The sequence below is a fragment of the Staurois parvus genome, unplaced genomic scaffold (genome assembly GCF_062004578.1).
Source record: "Staurois parvus isolate SC_StPar_1 unplaced genomic scaffold, SC_StPar_1.0 ptg000682l, whole genome shotgun sequence".
Taxonomy (NCBI): domain Eukaryota; kingdom Metazoa; phylum Chordata; class Amphibia; order Anura; family Ranidae; genus Staurois; species Staurois parvus.
Window position 1 is genome coordinate 3,991,655 of NW_028318478.1, and position 21,876 is coordinate 4,013,530.

At 37.6% G+C, this 21,876-nt stretch overlaps 1 protein-coding gene across 1 annotated transcript in view; it reads left to right on the top strand.

Annotated features, from left to right (window-relative positions):
* LOC149447558 (dual oxidase 1-like) overlaps nucleotides 1–21,876 on the top strand; it is a 219,885-nt gene that overhangs the window by 86,586 nt on the left and 111,423 nt on the right. Inside the window, exons 10-14 of the mRNA XM_089652420.1 lie at nucleotides 6,400–6,490; nucleotides 10,728–10,830; nucleotides 12,673–12,845; nucleotides 15,455–15,630; nucleotides 18,262–18,380. Coding sequence (XP_089508546.1) covers nucleotides 6,400–6,490; nucleotides 10,728–10,830; nucleotides 12,673–12,845; nucleotides 15,455–15,630; nucleotides 18,262–18,380 — 662 coding nt within the window. The remainder of the gene's footprint in view (nucleotides 1–6,399; nucleotides 6,491–10,727; nucleotides 10,831–12,672; nucleotides 12,846–15,454; nucleotides 15,631–18,261; nucleotides 18,381–21,876) is intronic.

Sequence of the window (21,876 nt, forward strand, 5' to 3'; positions counted from 1 at the left end):
TGATATCCCAGAGATGTTCTATTCAATTTAGCGTGGGGGCCAGTCAATGGTATCAATTCCTTCATCCTCCAGGAACTGCCTGCATACTCTCGCCACATGAGGCCGGGCATTGTCGTGCACCAGGAGGAACCCAGGACCCACTGCACCAGCATAGGGTTTGACAATGTGTCCAAAGATTTCACCATGATACGTAATGGCAATCAGGGTGCCATTGTCTAGCCTGTAGATGTTTGTGCATCCCTCCATGGATATGCCTCCCCAGACTATCACTGACCCACCACCAAAGTGGTCATGCTGAATGCTGTTACAGGCAGCATAACATTCTCCATGGCTTCTCCAGACCCTTTCTCATCTGTCACATGTGCTCAGGGTGAACCTGCTCTCATCTGTGAAAAGCACAGGGCACCAGTGGCGGACCTGCCAATTCAGGTGTTCAATGGCAAATGCCAATCTGACTCTATGGTGCAGGACAGTGAGCGCAAGGCCACTTGAGGCCAAATAGAGGATGTACTGGCCTATTGCTTTATCCTTTAAAAATTTACTTCAATGTATGAAATGGTAAGTATTAAACTCACAAGTGGATAAAGGTAAATGTTCAGCTCATGAAAGCAACACAAAGCAATCCGCAAATTCTGTGTTGTTTTGCTTTGTGTTGCTTTCATGAGATGGACATTTACTTTTATCCACTTGTGAGTATAATACTTACCATTTCATACATTAAAGCTCATTTTTAAAGGATAATGTGCTAGGCCAGTGCGCCCTCTGTTTGTTTATAATTACAGTGTCTGTAGACTTCCCCAGTCTTGTGAGGGCAGCAAGGCGTGTGCTTCCCATGAGAGCCAGGATTTGACTGCAGTCCATTAACTCTTTTTTGCACCTACTCTCCAAGTGCAGGAGCATTTAAGTGTTTCCATTTCTTTGCCCACTAGAAGACGTCAGACGTTCAGGCCACCCTCATGAAGTTTGTTTCTGATTGTTTGGTCAGAGACATTCACACCAGTGGCCTGCTGGAGGTCATTTTGTAGAGCTCTGGCAGTGTTCATCCTGTTTTTCCTTGCACAAAGGAGCAGATACCGGTCCTGATGATGGGGTAAGGACCTTCTACGGCCCTGTTCAGCTCTCCTAGAGTAACTGCCTGCCTCCTGGAATCTCCTCCATGCTCTTGATACTGTGCTGGGAGACACAGCAAACCTTCTGGCAATGGCACATATTGATGTGCCATCATGAAGGAGTTGGACTGCCTGTGCAACCTGTGTAAGGTCCAGGTATCGCCTCCACCTGTAAAACCATTCCTGTTTTGGGGTTCATCTCATTGTTGCCCATCTAGTGCACCTGTTGTTAATTTCATTAACACCAAAGCAACTGAAACTGCTTAACAACCCCCTCTGCTACTTAACTGACCAGATTCATTATCCCAGGAGTTTAATTCACTTGATGGTATACTCTGAGTAAAAAGTGGTCCTTCAATTTTTTTGGAGCAGTGCATATATATATATATATATATATATATATATAATATATACACATACTGCAAATATTGTATTTACATTATACAGAGATAATCAACATAAACATTTAATTCTATGCAGAGTTGACTTTCTATCCAGTGGCCTATTTCATGGACAGCAAAAAAAGCTTTTTACAGCTTGCTTTGGTCTATAATGTATGGTAATATGAAACTATGGCCTGAAATGCTAAGCTTAATCTGCAAATAAATACAAGCAGCAGACCAGACAACTCCCACGGCTAATAGATGCCCACTTCAGATATAGCATGGCTGGCTTGATTGATGTAGTTGTACAATGCTGCTTCTGTTTCTGAAAACTATGGGACCCAGCACATCCTGCAGTTTCCTTGATTTGGTAATTTCTGTGCCAAGTTTGTAGAGATATTCAAAAGCTGAATGAAAAATGGTGGTGTTAGAGAGAAAGCATGCAAATTACTCTCTCATAGTTTTCTTAATATATCAAGGAGGGTGAAATAAGATTAACTAAATCTTAAACTAAATATTTCACAGGACATAAACTAAGAGATAAAATCATTAACTGACAACATAAGCCGATAACGCATGCCTTCTGACAGTGATATCCTCATTTAGCACCACCACTTTTCAGCTCCCTGCCTTAAGCCAGCCATAGACAAAGCAATTTTCTGTGGCTGAATCACAGTCAATGTTGATGGGGGAATTTCTCCCGCAGAGCCATTGTGTTCTCCTGGAGAGGATGGGGAGGAGAACATAGTGAATACTGCTGCTATAATAGGAGCTAGCAATAATCACATGTAAAATCTGACAGACTGGTAGTACCCAAGTTGATCAATCGATCAACTTGGGTATATTCAGCTTGCCCATACATGGTCCTTGCTGAACTGGCTGAAATGTGAACCATATATGGCCGGCTTTACCTTACAATGGAAGAGATATAAAAGGTTGCATAAGGAATTCCTATGGATGTGCAGATAGTGACTTTGAGAAAGCCCCTATTCGGTTAATTACTTCAGCTGGTCAGTGTGCTGTGCTAAAGGAGGGGTAAAGGTGGCTACGGAAAGGGTATGTCAAAGCTCAACTCCATGCTTACTTTCACTTTAGTTTGTCTGGGCTAAGCTGGCCCAAACAAACGATTTACTTTACTAATAAGTGTACCTGCTCTCAGCTCTATATAAACTGAATGTAGCATCAGCCCTCACATAGTACACAGCTCTGTGTTCTGGCAACAGTTCAGGGACTTCTTGTCTGTTGCCGAAACGTCAAATAATGCAGAGCACCACTCAACTATTAACAAGAAGCCTTGTATTTTTATCAGTGAATGCAAGACCTCTTCTGAATGGCTGAGGTGGAGATCGTGACGTCATCCACCCACCTAGTCGCCTCAGCTCATCAAAGGAAGATTTGTATTCATTGGTAAAAATATAATACTTCCTGCACATGGCTGAGCCTGACTCAGTTTTGTTGCAAATGAGAAGTCCCTGAACTGTTGCTGTGTACTATATTTTATATTTTGTATGTAACTGATGCTATACGCAGTTTATACAGCTTTGAAAGCAGCAAAAGCAATTAGCAATGGAAACAGTTCGTTTGGCAGCATGTGAGTAGAGATATTTTACTGAGTACTGCACTAGTATAAAGATGCATGCTGTTTTACATCAGGATTAAAGTGACACAAAGCTCTGGTGTAAAAAAAAAAATCTTTTCAAGTATGTATTCTTAACTTGGAAAAGTGCCTCCTCAAAATCTCCAGATTTCTTTTTCTTTTTTTTGTTGTTGTGATCTGACTAACTGTTAGAGGGTGGCTATGTTCTTTCTCTGTTGTCCCACTGTATGCAGGAAGGTAGCCACCCTCTCTATCTGTCAGATAAACTAGATACTGTGTATGTTACCCACTTGCCGAATACCCACAGTACTTGTATGCTCATGGACTTGCATGTACAGGCAGAACGACGTACTGCTCTGTAGCCAACCACAGGTCACTAGTATTTTGAACTGCCATGAAACATCCATGACAGTTCAAAGCAAGCCTTGCATTGCAGGTGCAAAAATATTTATTGCAGCTGCAATGCAGAATGTAAAAAAAAAAAAAAATCCCTAATCACCCCCCCAGGGTATTACAATGTTACTAAGGTAACATTAAACTACTCTGATTAAAGTATTTTTTTTAAATAGTAAATAAATGAACAATAATGTTAAAAAAAATAAATAAAAATGAGAAAAAAACTTAAAAAAAACATTTTTACGTTTTGTTTTTTTTTTACTACTTGCCACATACATGCAGGCACCACCCGCTACCCCACCTGTCAGTCCAGGGAGACTTATATTACACATTTACCCTTTGATTGCCCTTGTTAACCCTTTGATCACCCCTTCACCAAGCAAGTGCTATAAGTAGAGTGTCAGTATATAGAATTGTTCACTGATCACTGTATTACTGCCATTAGCGACATCAGATAGTGTCAGGGTCAGTTAGAACCTCTCCCACCCAGGGTCAGCTAGCATTAGATTGCCCACACACTATCACTCTCATGCTATAGGTTGCTGATCCCCACCATTACTAGTATAGTGTGCGGATCAATATTTTGATCACAAACATAACTATAGTAGTGCCCTCTTAGTACAGTGTCCCCAAAAGCACAGTGTTAGCAGAATCAGTTCTGTTTGCTGCCAGCACCAGCGTTTAGCTCCTACACTGTTTTTCACAGAAGATATGCGTTAATTGATTGTGGGCCAAAGCAATTGATACGCACAACAATACATCACCGCCCACCAAAATTTAGCTCTTGCCAGACAATTCGCATGGAATCACGGTTTCCGAATGTAAAATTTGTTTGAGCCTAATCCTCAACATAGGCATTACAAAAAATAATGAATTGCACCCACAGACCCAATTCATCATCTGTCCATGTTCTCTGCTGCCATGGCCTTCTTGTCTGTTGATATGAGATGATAATTTACGTCATGCATTTCAGTGATAACATTCTCATGAAAAAAAAAAGAACATTACATATATGCCCAACAAGGACCAGCAACGTACTGGTACATCTCTGGACTTTGGTTATACAAGCTTCAGACATCATCCTGGTATCATTTTTTATCTGGTGGTTGGCTTTGATGTAAAAGTAGCAATTGGATCGCTTTTATAAGCAGCTGGAAGGGATGTCCCCCCCCCGCTCCACCTTCCAAGGCTTTCTGTGGTTCTCCTGTCCCACTGGGGAAACCAAGAATGCAGCCAGCGGTTCTGCCAGCTGACCATAGAGCTGTTCGGAGACTGGAATGGCTTCAATCATACCTATGGCCTAAGAAACTGCAAGCAATGAGCATTTCATCATTAAAGTAAACAAGAGTGTCAGAAAAGGCTTGGTCTTCAAGTGGTTAGAAGAGTGAGTGATGTGTGGCCTAAGCTTCTAATGTTGGCCCTGAAATGCCAGGATAGTAGAAGCAATCCCCCAAATTACTCCTTTTTTGGAACGTATAACAACTAAGAGAGGTCCCTCATATACCTGCCAACATCCCTATTCAAGAAATATACATAAATAGATTCCCCCATATTAATGTGACTTTAAAGGCAGAAAAACTACAATATTCTTTATTCCAATATCATCATAAAACTTTCTTTTGCTGACCATTTGGGCACTCAGGCACTGCCTGAGGGCCCGGGGTCAGTAGGGGGCCCAATGAGATGCCCCTGGTACCTTTAATTGGCTTTTTCATAGGCTTTTTTTGGCTGTGGGTGAGAACACAGGGGCCCCATCATCCCCTATTGCCCGTGGGCCCCATGAGTTGTCAGTCCACCCCTGTATTGGAATAAAGAATATTGTAAATTTTAAACATATGTTTTTCTGCCTTTAAAGTCCAATTGATATGGAGGGAATCTATTTATGTATATTGCTTTTTGGAAAGTAGACACTCCAAGGTGGCATGGTGAGTATTTTGCAGATCCCATTTGTTGTCACAATTTTTTGGAAAATTAAGAAAGAAAACGAAAATGTATTTTTTATTTTCTTTTTCAAAACCTTGTGACAAAAATAATATCTGCAAAATACTCACCATGTCTCTTGTCAAATTCCTTGGGGTGTCTACTTTCCAAAAATGTTTTTTGGGTTCTGTTTGCACTATTCTGGCATTTTAGAGCCTCGGAAACTGTCATAGGTAGTGAGGAAGTGACATGAGGAAATATTCCCTTTGAAGGCCTCAAGGTGGTCATTGGATTTCAGGGGCTTGTATGTGGCTAAACTGCCAAAAATTCTCTCACATACAGTATCCCCATACTCAGGAGAAGTAGCATAACGTGTTTTGGGGTGTTATTCCAAATATACTCATGGCATGTGTGAGCAATATATCATTTAATCGACAATTTAAATGTGTAAAGAAAATGTGTCATTTTCCAAAAACTTGTGTCAAAAAATAAAATCTTTCATGAATTCAACATGCCTCTCAGCAAATTCCTTGGGGTGTCTACTTTCCAAAAAGGGTTCATTTGGGTTTTTTTTGTATTGCCCTGGCATTTTAGCACCTCAAGAAAGTCAGAAAGTAAAAGCTGTGTAAATCCCAATACACAGTATACACCATAGCTTGTAGATGCTACAAATTTCACACAAACCAATTAATATACACGTGTTGAGATTTTTTTTTTTTACCAAAGACATGTAGCAGAATACATTTATGATTTTTAGATCCCCTAGGCTATCTAAGTTGAAGAGGGAGCGAGTACCTAAAAAAATCAGGTACCTGCTTCACCCCAAAAAATAAACATATCCAAAAATGATAGAGTGGAGAGGGATTCCTTTTTTAGTTGTCTTAGGCAGTAGTAAGAATAATTCCATCTTTGCATTAAGTGTTTAAAAAAATCTGTAATGCACACATTTTTTTTATTCACAAATTTTATGGATATTGTGTCATTTTCTCTGTAGAAATAAAACGTGTAATTTTGTAAATGTCACGGACTCCAATGGTGGGATATGGCCTGTCTACCGTCTGTGTGAGAGCTACACAGGAAAAGAGGTAAATAAAACTAATTTAAAGTAATATATGCAAGCTAAACAATGCTTGCTCTTCTCCTCAGGTGGCAGTATATCAGTTCTGAGAAGATGTAGATGTTTCTAACCTCCTTTAAGAATCCCTGCAATGATATCTCAGAGATGTTTCAGAGATTTTGGTTGTGTCCATCCTGTGAAGGATGCTCTTCTTGCTAGAGTCTCTGTCATGGGCAGAACTAGGATTCAGGTAGTGTTCTTGCTGCAGGAGGCCTATGAGATAAAAGAAACCAGTGTGTGTAAAGGATAATCTTCCTATATAAAGTATTTATAGACTATTTTATAACTCCAGCTGACAAGGTTTTTTTTTCCCCACTGACACTTTTACTTTTCTCAATGAATCTACAGTCATTCATTGAGATAACAGAAGTCAAACAAGGCAGTGCTCCATTACTGCACATTGTAAAAAGAAAAGCACAATAAGCAAATATACGTGTGACTACCTATGCTACATAAAAACATATAATTAAATATGATTAATTCAAATTATCAACATGTCATTTAAACTATAAATAGTAAACAAATAAAACAAATTCGACGTGTACAAGCGTTGGATGGAAGAGTAAAAATATATCCGGGAAATAACATATCATCAAATGATGTATACTTGTGGATTTATTCTGTAAACATTAGAAGAATCTAAATGCAAAATAACCCACAGAATTCAAACAACATTCATTTTGCTAAAGTACAGAACAAGTACATGATGTATTCTTACTGGATTTTATATGTACTGCAATTTACCCATAGTACTTTTCTTTTTTAATTTTGTTAGTTTTTTTAATTGTGAGTCCATGTAATGTTAGACTTCACTCTGACCAAATGGAAGAGATGAGATGAGAAGGTAGTTTTCAGTCAGATAAAGCAGCATTATTTGTAATGGCTAGTTTATTTCTGGAACTCAAAGAATTGTGTATACAAGGAGGCAGCTCCAATTTCCAAACGCTATGACTAAGCCCCAAGGGATAGGCTGAAATGTTTTAGGGGGCGTGGCTTGGGAGGAGCTAAGTCTGAGGCTGCTTCTCACTATCATCTCAGATTGGTCTGCGGGAGTGCGGCGTTTCCACACAATTTGCATTTGTAATGATAGTTTCTTTCTTGGAGTTCAAAGAATTGTGGTTAGATGGAGGCAGCCCCAATTTCCAGCATCCTAAAATTATAAATAACATGGATTGCTCTTCTAGACAGTGTATTCAAGGAATGCCCCCAGGGTGAGATAAATTACTTAAAAAACATCCAGTGGCCTACCTACTTCTGGTACATCACAACTTTAAAGGTACCCTCTAGAAGTGCATACCCGGTGGTGATGGACTTATGAACTAGTATAGACAGACCCAGACCACCATGAAAGCATTTTGGGGAATAACAACAGATGTGTCTTGTTTCTTGGGCTTCTGTTCTTCAGGATTAGAGAAGGGAACATAAGAAAACAAAAAAAATATAAATCTAAATAAAGAGGTTGCAAACAGACAGATTGGGTCATATTTATGAAGCCATGAATAAGGTTCAATCTGCAACTAATTTGTATATCTCTGCCATCTAACAATGGTTTAGTTGTCAGCAGTGATGGATGATTTTTTTTTTGCTGGGCCAAGATCCTCTGCCACCCAAGTTGAAAAAAATTACAAAGTGCCCCCATTCAAGCCAAGCAGTATCTGTAGATACTTTAATGGTTTTACGCTATGAAGCTTCCTCTTCTCTTCCTTTCACGTGGTATACATATGTATGAGGATTTATCCATAGAGGTGTGGAGACTGTTGGCATTTCTGCAGATCCTTGCTCCCAGAGCCACTGCTGATTAGCTGGTTTATAATATTACCAGCATAGAGCTCTGGTGAGTTCATTCAATTTGGCTGGTGGTGGATTTATCACAGTGTGGTGGTGTTTTGATAAGAAGCCTGAATATTTATGAAGATAACAAATCTAAAAAGGAGATATTGTTGCACATTTATTTATGGACGTTTAAAAATATTGATAATATTGTATGGACACATTGTTCATTTCACATAATAGTGATCACGGATATATATGATACAGTTGTGATAATATTGAAGATATTTGTTCTCACTTGTTATAAGATATCATTTTATATGTTTTCTTTTTGGCATGGTAAGATTATAGTAAGGAGAGATGATCTGGTTTTTAATGTGATATTATTCACATCTCGAGGAGTGCCTGTCTAAACATATTTTCACATTACATTTTTCTTGGTTTCCAAGGAATTAGAGAGCTGCTCCTCTCTTTTTTAAATTTCTTTTTTGTTTAAATATCCTTTTTTTGTTTGGAATTTAAAATGGTAATATATATGTCCATTGGCGCCATCTGCGATTGATATAGATGTATTTAAAGTAAACCTGTGTCCAGAAAATGGACACAAATGTATTTACTACTATGAACAAATAGTAAAGACAAGTCCTAATTTACAACTGTGACTATGAGCATTTTGGAGAAATTTATCTTTAAAGTTCACAAGGGAGAGACTGACACAGACCACAGAGTGGAGGGAGGAGGAACACTTCAGGCTATGCACATAGCTTGCATTACATATGACTAGGTCACACCTGGCAGGTTTCTGCGGCAAACTGCTCCTTACCTCTATTAATTAAGGGCAGATCTGAGGCAATTTTCAGTTTCACTCTGAAATAGAAACTGACGCAGACCAGAAATAGATCTATCTTCTTTGTTAAGGTGGTTGTAAACCCTGATATTTACCCAGACTGGCCTCAGGTAATACACAGAGATGAAACAAATCCTCCTACATAGGTTGTGCCTGTTTATCTACAGCCGTATGTCCCCTACATCCATTCAAGGTGCAGAATTTACACAGGATCTCTCAGCTCTGAAAAGCAGGGGTGGGGAGCTAAAGTTACAATCAGTGAGGAGAGCTTTGAGAGCTGATTGGAGGGAAGCAGCACACCCCCTTGCACACAGAGCTGAGGCTGTCAATCACAGGATGTGCATTCCTCTGTCACCATTTTTCTCTTGGTGTCAGGAAAATTTGTCAGAAATGGCCTGTTCTGATAGCAGAGGAATGAGAATTTCTGAGACAGAAATAACACTTAGTGCTCTGGATGGAGACAAGCACACACTATAGAGGGATATTCTTTGTTCATATTTCACGTCAGAAGTTTACAACCACTTTAATGTGGCGCATGACTTGTGTAATGATCAATAAAATACTTGCTTATAGATGTGTTTAAATGCATAAAGATATGTATGCTTATGCAATATTAATTTATTTTTTTAGACTTAATTCACACACTTACAAATGTGTATACATGTGTTTATATGTGTAAGCGTCTTTCCATAGACACAGTTTTTTTAGATTTCATGTTACGGATCTGAATGCAGTGCATGCTTACTCACCTGTTTGAATGGCTGCATTGAAAACAATGCAGATTTGTTTAGATCCATAATTAAAAGCACTTGTATATGTGTTTTTTGTAACAGCTGTGTAAATGAAACCTAATGGAAGCTGGACACTTAGGTTTATTAGTATGTTTGAGAATTAATTTCTTCACAGTACAGACAGCTATTGAGGTCCATGGGAACTTGTTTTAAAGCTTTTTTGCTACTTATTAAGAATATATAAATACTTTAATGTCCATAGTCTAGACAGAGGTATACTTTGATCTCTGCCAGATAAACTATCTGCATGGAATATACACATTTACCTTGTGTTTTCTAGGATTTTCCCCATGTGCTTCTGTTTCCCATATACTGGTAGGCTACATATTATTATGTACCCTACTGTGTGTATGTGCTTGTATCACTGTAGCATGAACACAAAAATATAAGCTCTTTTACAGATATGTTATATATAAATGGTTTTAAATACTTGTAATTGATATAGCGTATTCGTTTATAATAAATTATTTACAGGTAGGGTAAACACATTTTCACACCACTTGTGGCCTCCAACAACCTCAGATAGTCTTTCTGTGACACAGACAACATTGTGGAAATTGAGTGAACCCAACTGGTCTCTGTAGTTAAGGCAAACAACAAAATAATCTCACACAAAACTATTGATTAAAAAAACTGGATTTATCTGTAACATTCAGTACAGATGCTTCTAGAATTTAAAAATGTAGACAACTTACTGTTATACTGGTTTAAATAGAATTAGAATTTAGGAATATTGTTCAGTTTTTGTGTTCTTTTATATTATATTATTTTGTCCATGTTTATCAACGTTATCACAGAGTCAGCACATGCCGACACCCCAAGATGTTGAAGCATTGCTGTTTGGAATGGCTTCACAGATTGCTGAAAATGAAGATACCGTTGTTGTTGAAGATTTAAGAGGTGTGGGACTATTTTTTTATTGAGATGTTTATAGTGCTTGAGTTGAGCACATACAGTACATCAATGAGTACTTTTAGGAGGACATTCCGCTTATTGATTGGCTGCCAATTTCAGGTCCTGTTTGCTCAATATATTTTTCAATAACCATTGCACAACAAAGTTAATTACTGTGTCAGCTATGCTGGCATATGCGTTTTTCATAATCTTACACATAATAATGCCATTGTAGGTCAGGCCACCAGGTCATCATGGTTTAGGTTTGATTACCATGACTGCAGAACTTACTGTGTACAGCAGCAATCTTTTAGAGAAACTTTCTGTGTTTTATCTGTAGTTTGTCGATTTAATGCAATATATTATTAAGTGAATGTTGGGATCTTTCTCCAGTAGGAGCAGGCAAATAATACAAAAGGAGGTTCTAGCAAAGTAGGTTTGTGTGCCTCTAAGCTGTGATCTTGTACTGGTAGGAGGTGAGTAAGCAGACCATGCCTTATATATAGTTTTACGAAATATTTACCCTACCCTTCACCTCAAAAAACAATCTAGTATCTTCCTAGACCTACACTTGGCCCCAAACCAGTACTGCAACATACCACATTATGAATACATTTGTCTGGAAGCTGCACAACATATCCTAATATTGTACCAAATGCACACCTCTTGATCCCATGTTTTACATTCTGTATAAGTGCATCATTACTTACAGATCTTGTAAATATAGCTTGTCCTTAGTTTTCAGTTGTATAGTTTAAATTAATTAGTGAATGGATCCAGCAAAATGTAGAAAAGTGTTTGATAGGCATTCAAGTGGGTTTTTTTTATATTTCATACAAAACAGGAGTTGGAGTAATACTGTTTATGTAATTTTCACCATCTATTTCTGTAGTTTGTGTATCACAATATTGTTCATTGTTTTAGGTTTTTGGAATAGAGGTTTTTGTTATACATTGGCATTTCCTGATTCCTGAAAGTTTTCTTAATATTTTTGTAGATTTTCTACAATGCCTTATTATTTATACTGCTTTCTTCCTTTTTTTAATTGCCGGCTGTGTGAATTTTTACAACTTGTGATATTAAAAGTGAAATCTCCTTTTCAACTCACCAGTTGAGTTGATTTCAGCCAGGGAATTGACTATTTATTGGGTGGTGTAAGTATTCATATCCTCACCACCATTTTTTTAGTGTTTGTTCCTAAAAGATAAGTCTACCTTTGGGAACATGTTACATGTTCAACCCCGTTTTTAGGGTGAAACATGAAACATGTTCCTGCTCCTGCAGCCTCTTCCCGATCCCCCTCCATCTAACAGTGGATCTTCTCTCCCTGTCATAATTTGAAAAGACCATTGCTGTGTGAGTCTCCGCCCACACGGCTTCTTTATTCATTCACATAGTAATGTGAATGGATAATCTAAAGTACAGACAAGCTTTGCAGCTGACAGCTTGTAGTTCTCAATGAACTGTAAAGATGCTGGTGAGCACTCTTGTAGTCCATTGATTCCTCCTGTCATTCAGTAACTGCCTTCCCATGTGGTGTGGACAAAAAGCTTACTCTGACAGTCTTCTGGAGTCCTGCAATGCACCTTTGATCTGCTGATCGTGGATGAAATGCTATACAGGCAATAAATGTAATTTTGTTTTACCTGCAAATAAAAATGTACATTTATTTATTTTTAAAGTGAAGGCATCCTTTAAGTTCACCTTTATACTCATAAGTAGGCACTGATTCAATGGGCATCTAAATCAGTGAGATGATAAAGGGGACTACAGCAGATATTACACCAAACACATTTTGCAGTGACATCAATGGCGAAAGTGATTTTTAACAATTATTTTGCCTAACAGACTACTGGTATGGATCTTTCAAATATTCCCGGACTGATTACATTTCCTACAGCATTCAGAGAGGTCGGGACTTTGGACTTTGCTGTTATAACCATGGAAGAGAATACTTTGGACTGACACCTATCACAAGTTGGCAGGAGATTAATCCAAGACTTTATCAGATAAACAGGCAGGTTGGTATATGCTGGACTATGAATATAAATTCATGTCTGCAGATTAAGCATGAGACTTTGACCTCTTGATTTTTTCTCTGTAAAATAATGCCTTTGTACATGCTGAGGGTCCACGTGACTGTGGGCATATGTGCAGGAAAGCTTGTTTTTAGAAGTCCTCTTTAACATTGCAAAGTTGATAAGGAACATTTAGCAGAATGCATGAGCTCATCAAAATGACATATCTTGCACTAGGCCAAGTGGCCTGATATTGCATGGTTCAGCTAATGGAAAGCATATCGAAGGAAATGTGTTACTCTACTGAGCGTCACCCTTCTACATACTGTATATTCTGCACAGCTTTGTAATATGGACACACCAAAGTTTCCTTTTTTTATTTTGTTTATTTTTTAGCAAAAAAAAAAGTTTTTTTGCAGGATTTCTTTCAATGCTTATAAAGTTTTTCAATTGCTGTTGTATTTTAGCAATAAACGTTTAGAATGGATGTCTGCATTTTGGCAATGGTGGCTATTTAGTAATTAAGGAATTACTGACATTCCATTTTTATTTTTGAGTAACAAAAGCTGTTTCACATGTGTTTAACTGGATCTTGGTTTTACAGACTTTCTGTTTAATACAGACCCCACCTGCATGTTACACTGGAAGAAACTGATTGTTATCTCAAAGCCAAAGATTTAGGATCACACAGACTCTTTTCATGCCTTAAGTCCTGCCAGACAAGATTACCTTTATGCTCTTCTTAAATATCCTGCTTGTCTGATAGAATCAGTGTTTCTCAATGACTTTCACACTAGGATGATGCAACAATTATCAGCTCAGTGAATAACTTTCACCATACTTTTAATTAAACTACTGCTGTAAAAATTCTATTCTGGCACTGCCCATATTCTAAACAACTACTCATCTAATTGTTTTTTAATGGGTAGAACTATTACTTACAATGACTACTAAATAATGTAAATCCACACAAAGCAAATTGCTCATGCAGGGAAAAGCAATAGGTTCACTTTAGTGCCAGCTTTGCCAGCTGTGTGTATCATCCTTTTTGGCTACCCTGCCACTCATATTGGCCACTGGGAGCCAAGAAAGGAAACCCTGTGTAACATGCAAGTTGTGACTTTTCAACCTCAATGGTGTTTAGACGTAAAATGAATGAAGACCAAAAGGACTTGTTTTTTAAAGAGAAACAAGAATAGGTGAGAATTTAGGCGTATAGCATGTTTGTATTGCAAAAGATAAATATACTGATAGTGCCACGCTCCTATATAAATTATCTGTAATAGTGTTATGATATCCAAATCAATTGATAAACAAAATAAATAAATGAAAATTAAACAATAAAATATGACATATAAAATATAATATATGATGCAGGAATTGATCATCTATTGCCTATAACATCCTATAAAATTGATAAAACATGACTGTGCTTGTGATCATATGTGAAATCTAATGGTGAGCAAAAATCAATAAATATATACACATAAAAAGTCCTCTTCCAATGTGAATTGCAATGGTGAAATACTACTCCCACAATCCAAGTGCAGTGTGGTCTTAATATGCGCTCACCTTAAGTGCACTATCAGTATATTTATCTTTTGGTCACAGAACACTGTTTAATGAGTTGGTGTGAGTGCCAGTGAACCACAGGTGTATTACATTTTGTTCGTCACAATCAATTGGAATATCTTAGATTCTTATCATAGTAGCTCACAAGTATATATATAAGTTTCATGTTTGTATTGCAGCCCTTCTAAAGTGTATCTGAACAGAAAAACATAAAATTCCATGTTTATTACCCATGTTCAGAAAACATGTCTACTTTTGTTCATCTACATTGCATGAGTGATGATGGGATTAGTAGTTCTAGAAAAAAGATACAGTTGTTCTCCAAAAAAAAAGAAAATTAATGCAGCAAGCACTTCTAAGGACTGATAAACTGCAAAACATTACATATTTGTATTTGGGTTTTGATACCTTTTAAGAAATTAAGATTAATTGCCCAGAACCCTTCTATAGTTCTTAGTGTACTGACACTACCTACTGCCTAAAAGAGTTATAGCCAATCTTTAGCTAAAAAAATACATCATTGTACATAGAGGTCTAATAAGAGGTTAATAAAACAAAACAAAAAAAAATTGAGACTGTTGACTTAGCAAAGTGAATGGTCACTTAGCTTAGCAAATAAGGCGACCTTGTGTTCTTTCTGAATGGCCAGTCATGTGCAAAGGAAATGAAAAAAAAACCAGGATTTTTGCTTGCATCTGATTATAGGCTTGAAGTGAACACAGCTTCACCTTATTCCTGTTTTGTCACCCTGTCACACGTTTCTCAGTTGATACTACAAGAAGTCAATACTAACTGGCTGATAGTTCACATTGTCAATATCAGTAGTTGTCAAGTAGATGAAAAGAAGGTAGAGAAGATGAGCAATACTAAGATTAAGAAAATGTGAAATTATTTTTTGTGAAATAAAAAAAGGTACTTTTTCATGATAAACAGTGCTTTAGCAAACTAAATGTCATCTAGTTAGTGTTTAGGTATACTTTAAATAGACAAAAGAAAGCTTAATTACTGTTAGCATAGTAATGTATATATTTTTCCTGTAGTTGTTTGATGACTTGGCTGCACTCTATGACAATGATATACATAAATTAGAATTGCTTCCTGGTGCCATGTTGGAGAGTTTTGGAGATCCTGGGGAGCTTCTGACTGCCATTGCTCTGGACCAGTTTCAGCGCCTACGAGATGGAGATCGATTCTGGTTTGAAAATTCAAGAAATGGGTAAATATTAATAATTGCTAAACAGGTAAAAACTCAGATCTACTTAATTTGTTAAATTTAATTGGTATTTCTAATGACAAATATTTTATACTTATATTTTCATTATTTTTCTTCAAACAGAATGCCCAGCATAGTAACTCCTAATATAGAAAGAAAATATACTGTATGAGCTAAAGCAACCACAATACACATTAGTACTCAAACAACATTACACATTTCAGTGACAAAACGGTTATTTGTTTGTGAAGGAACATATACAGGATAGATATAAGGATAACTCCCTATGCAAACAATGCTATAATTATGATCACTTGATATCTTCTATTGCATTGCAGCCATATGTGATAAGTTATTTTTCTTCTGCAGATTTTAAAGCCAAGGACTCAGCTAAAGTTCTCTGTCTCTAAAGCAAAATTAAACTAACTCCCTACAATTATTTTGTAATGTTGTTAATATTAAAAATGCCCATCAAATGTATAAAGCCTCACCCAACCTTTCAAACCTAAGAGCATTAAAGTTACTTGTTAACACTGGGCCTAATTTATAAGTTTATCTGAAAAAATAACTATCTGTGTTGCTCACTTTGACGTGCAATGAAGAAGGGGAGATACAAATATACTCATCTGGGTTCCCTTAGGTTTATGGGCCCTGTAGCAGTTGAAACACATTTGCTGCATTATTAGAGAGATACAGTAACTTACCAATTAATCTATTTGTATTATCATAAAAGCTGACTGGGTTAAGGGCATTAAAAAAATGCAATCATAGGTTTAATGGTCTAGAACAGCCTTTTTCAACCAGAGGTCCTAGGCATCCTGGGGTGCCTTCTTGGTTCTTCAGGGGTTCCATGGCAAAATGCCTAACAATTGCCCAAGAGTTGTGTACAAGCCAGTGGGAGGATAAAAGCCATAGGTTTTCATTGGGCAACCTTACAATCTTAGGGTACTGTGCAGGCCAGCCACCTGTTTCCTAGCTGTGAGGATTTTCAATTGATAAGGAGGACATTGGGTACCTGCAGAGCATCCTTACTTGACTGCACGCCCTTCTCTGTTAACACTGGGGTCATGTTAGCTGCATATGGGGGAGAAAACGAGGGAGAAGAAATGCCGGAATACTATTCAGTGCGAGTGTGCAAAACTGTAGTTGCACTTTTGTTGCAATAAGTTTATTTTGCATTTTAGAATGGGGTGCCTCTAGATTGTGCGGAATTGTAAAGGGTGTCTTGACCGATAAAAGCTTGAGAAACACTGGTCTAATAAACTTATGTCACCTTTCTTGTTTAATGATGAACTCCGGGGAAAATTCTGAACTACCTTTGCAGTGGGGCTCCCCCTACCACAAGAGTGGAAAAGAACATTTTTACTTACATTTGCTTGCCTGGCAGCTAGAGCTCTCCTCTTCCCTCTGACATGTGAGGTTGTGGGTGGACCCTCATCATGGTTACTTACAATGCAGTACTGCTGTTCTTATATTGTATTGTATTGTACACAATGATGTCAGAATGCAACTGACAGGCAAAGCACCAAAGAAAAGTGGTTACTGGTTGCACAGAGTGGCAGAAGCCTGGGGAGTGACGAATGAGGTAAGTAAAACTGAAATTAATGGTACCCTCAACAAACATGAACATTTAACCCTTATTAATGCAGAGAAGCCCCACGGCACAGGTGGTTTTGAATTTTTCCTGGAGTTCAGCCTTGAAAGATATTGATATATATTTTACTGTGACTCATGAAAGAATCCGATTAAGTATAATTAAAAAAGGATTGCTTGTCTAGAGTTAAAGTGGTTCAAAAGGCACAAGTTTTTTTTCTTAATGCATTCTGTATGTAGGATCCTTCCAGCCCCCCCTTATACTTACCAGAGCCTGATCTCAATCCAGCGATGTGCAGCAGTTCTCTCCTCTCTCTTGCTCCTCATTGGCTCAGAGACATAAGCCAAAGCCATTGGCTCCTGTTGCTGTAAATCACAGCCAGTGAGGAGAGATTGGGGTGCGTGGCTAAGCTGTGCTCTGTGTGTCAATGGACACACAGAGTGCAGTTCAGGAGCAAGGAACAAGTGCCCCCATAGAAAGTGGCTTGCTGGGGGGGAACTCAGCAGGTGGGAGGAGCCAGGAGTGCTGGCGGGGATCCCCAGAAGAGGAGCTTTACTTCTGTTCTGTGCAAAACCATTGCACAGAGCAGGTAAGTATTACATTTATTTTTCTTTTCTCTTTAAATTTACATTTAAATGAAAAAACTGCCTTAAAAGTTCAATGTGCTTTTCCAGAAAAAAAACACATAAATCTGGAAAAATAGGGCTCAACAGTAGTTTGTGGACATAGTAATGCAGATAAATTAAAAAATCTTACAGAGTTAAAATGAATCTTCTAAGGTGTAAACTTTAACAATGTTTTATGTGCTGAGAATGTGCCCAAAGAACAGGATTATTCTATTAATTGAACAAGCTAGTGCATATTAAACTGCCATCTAATATGGATCTAGTGGTACTTTTATCATTGTAATTTGCTACTATTCCTGTTTTTACATGAAACTATCTATCTATCTATCTATCTATCTATCTATCTATCTATCTATCTATCTATCTTCTTGTTATTTAAAGGTAATATAGATTTGCAATATATCTTTATTTTAGGCTGTTTACTATAGATGAAATAACCAAGATCAGGAATACTTCATTTCATGATGTTATCGTAGCAGTTACATCTGCAGATATTGGAGATATTCAGCAGGAGGTTTTTACATGGGTTGATGGTGAGCACACTAGTATCACTAAAGATTTAATTATTCATTATTTTATTTGCCTGCCATAATAATGAGCAACTATCATGAGCATTTTTTCTCACTCAACTTTTCAGCATAAATGTTTTTCCTATCTACAAGCTGGTTTCAAATGTACCGATATATTGTATGTGTACAGCTGCATGGTCATATTGTGCAGAAAATATGGGCAGGGCTGTTTGAGCTGTTGCCTGAAATAGAGGCAGTTAAAGAAGGTACTTCCTTTATATAGTTAAACAGTTTGATCTTTCTTCCTCTAAACATAAAGGAGTTAGAACATCCCTAAAAATACAATAATTTAATCTAACCCACCATCAATATCAGCTGACAAAAGATATACAAAAGTCAAAAGGACTCTCATTAAAGTAGTTTTCTATCCTATTTACTTTAGTACTAAGTAGCAAACAATAAATTAGAGCTAAAAAATAATACTTTTCAATCTGAAATTGTGTAATTATCCTAAAGTGTTGAACTTGTTGAACTGAAACTGCCAAAGAACTAACCCTAAATTGCCAAAAGAAATGAAGATCATTCACAAGGGGCAAATTTAATACCAAATGGCAAACAAAAGAGAGAATAAATTAGACATTCTGGAGTCACACTGTGAAGCCCAACACTTCCTGTGTCAGTGTTACTAAAGGAAATTGGGGAAATCTACAAACAGGGACACAGACAGCTACAAAATGTTAAGTTGTGTAAAACCAATGTTTTTTTGGGGGGTTTTATAAATATGCTGTCTGTGTACCATTGGGAACATTTCACTTCTGTCCCAAACATTCAACAGGATATTAATGGAAAAGCTCCTAAAGTCATAGGAACTCCTTTCTTAGGCAGTTCCTTGGATCAAGCATCCCCATTAGATTTCCCCTCACCTCTTGTTTTGTGTGCAAATCTAAAATTTTGGATTTAACCTAATTTTCTGTTTTGGTGACAATAGTCATCAGTACAAATAGAGGGGTGAATCTCACCAATGGGGACTCAGGCAGCAATAAAAATTTGACGTGTCTAAGCCTCCCAATGGAAAATGAAAACAAAAGACTTTACCTAGAGATACACTTTTAAATTAATTGGGTTTTTTTTGTTTTGTTTTTGTTTAGTTTTATTGTATTTTACCCAACCACTTTCATTGAATTACAGAAATTTTGGAATTACTGGAATTAATTCTTAACCAATCAGCAAGTGTTCAAACTCAGGTCTCACTGCCCTATTTATCTGTCTTTTTGTATTTAGTTAAGAGGTTACTTGAATTAGATGCAAAAATAGTGTACTTAAAATTCAAAACCACATTAGCTAGCAATTGTTTACTATGGTCTATAGTTATATAGTATAATATCTTTATTAATTTTTCCCATAAAAATCCATTTTAAACCAACAACATACCATATAAAAGTCCATATTTAATTATAATCCCCATCCCCATTTTACCCTTCTCGCGCCCTCCCCGCTCCCTTTGTCTCTTTAATCCTTCTATTTACTTCTTGTTCTTTATTTGTTGATCTATTTAGCTGTTTCCCCTCCTTTTTTGAAATTGTACCAGCCCTCCCAGATCTTCTTAAATGTTCCCATTTTATCTTCCTCTAAATGATACAGTCCTTCCATTCTATATATATATTTATATATATACAGGTGAAACTCGAAAAATTAGAATAACGTGCAAAAGTTAATTTATTTCAGTAATGCAACTTAAAAGGTGAAACTAATATATGAGATAGACTCATTACATGCAAAGCAAGATAGTTCAAGCCGTGATTTGTCATAATTGTGATGATTATGGCTTACAGCTCATGAAAACCCCAAATCCACAATCTCAGAAAATTAGAATATTACATGCAATCAATAAAATAAGGATTGTACATAGAACAATATTGGACCTCTGAAAAGTGTAAGCATGCATATGTACTCAGTACTTGGTTTGGGCCCCATTTGCAGCAATTACTGCCTTTCTTTCTTTTGGCAATGCCCCATAGATTCTCTATTGGGTTCAGGTCAGGCGAGTTTGCTGGCCAATCAAGCACAGTAATCCCACGGTCATTGAACCAGGTTTTGGTGCTTTTGGCAGCGTGGGCAGGTGCCAAGCCCTGCTGGAAAATGAAGTCAGCATCCCCATAAAGCTAGTCTGTGGAAGGAAGCATGAAGTGCTCCAAAATCTCTTGGTAGACGGCTGCGTTGACCCTGGACTTAATGAAGCACAGTGGACCGACACCAGCAGATGACATGGCTCCCCAAATCAACACAGACTGTGGAAACTTCACACTGGACTTCAAGCATCTTGCAGTGTGTGCCTCTCCATTCTTCCTCCATACTCTGGGTCCTTGGTTTACAAATGAGATGCAAAAGTTGCTCTCATCAGAAAAGAGGACTTTGGACCACTGAGCAACAGACCAGGTCTCTTTTTCTTTAGCCCAGGTAAGGCGCTTCTGACGTTGTTTGTTGTTCGGGAGCGGCTTGACAAGAGGAGTACGATATTTGAAGCCCATGTCCAGGATCCGTCCGTGTGTGGTGGCTCTTGATGCACTGACTCCAGCCTCAGTCCACTCCTTGTGAAAGTCCCCAACACTTTTGAATGGCCTTTTCCTGATAATCCTCTCCAGGCTCATCCCTGCTGCTTGTGCACCTTTTTCTTCCACACTTTTCCCTTCCACATAACTTTCTGTTAATGTGCTTTGATACAGCACTTTGGGAACATCCAACTTCTTTTGCAATTACCTATTGAGGCTTTCCCTCCTTATGGAGGGTGTCAATGATGGTTTTCTGTACAACTGTCAGGTCAGCAGTCTTTTCCATGATTGTGATTCCTCCTGAACCAGACTAAAAGACCATTTAAAGGCTCAGGAACCCTTTGCAGGTGTTAGGGCTTAATTAGCTGATTAGAGTGGGACACTTTGAGCCTAGAATATTGCACCTTTTCACAATATTCTAATTTCCTGAGATTGTGGATTTGGGGTTTTCATGAGCTGTAAGCCATAATCATCACAATTATGACTAATCACGGCTTGAGCTATCTTGCTTTGCATGTAATGAGTCTATCTTATATATTAGATTCACCTTTTAAGTTGCATTACTGAAATAAATGAACTTTTGCACAATATTCTAATTTTTGAGTTTCACCTGTGTATATACAGTCATGGCCGAAATTGTTGGCACCCTTGATATTTCTCCAGGAAATCATGTATTTCTCACGAAACGTATTGCATTAACACATGTTTTGCTATACACATGTTTATTCCCTTTGTGTGTATTGGGACAAAACAAAAAAAGGGAGGAAAGAAAGCAAATTCGACATAATGTCACACAAACCTCCAAAAATGGGCTGGACAAAAGTATTGGCACCCTTTCACAACTGCGGATAAATAAGAATGTTACAAGCATGTGATGCTCCTGTAAACTCACCTGGGGCAAGTAACAGGTGTGGGCAATATAGAAATCACACCTGAAAGCAGATAAAAAGGAGAGACGTTCACTTAACCTT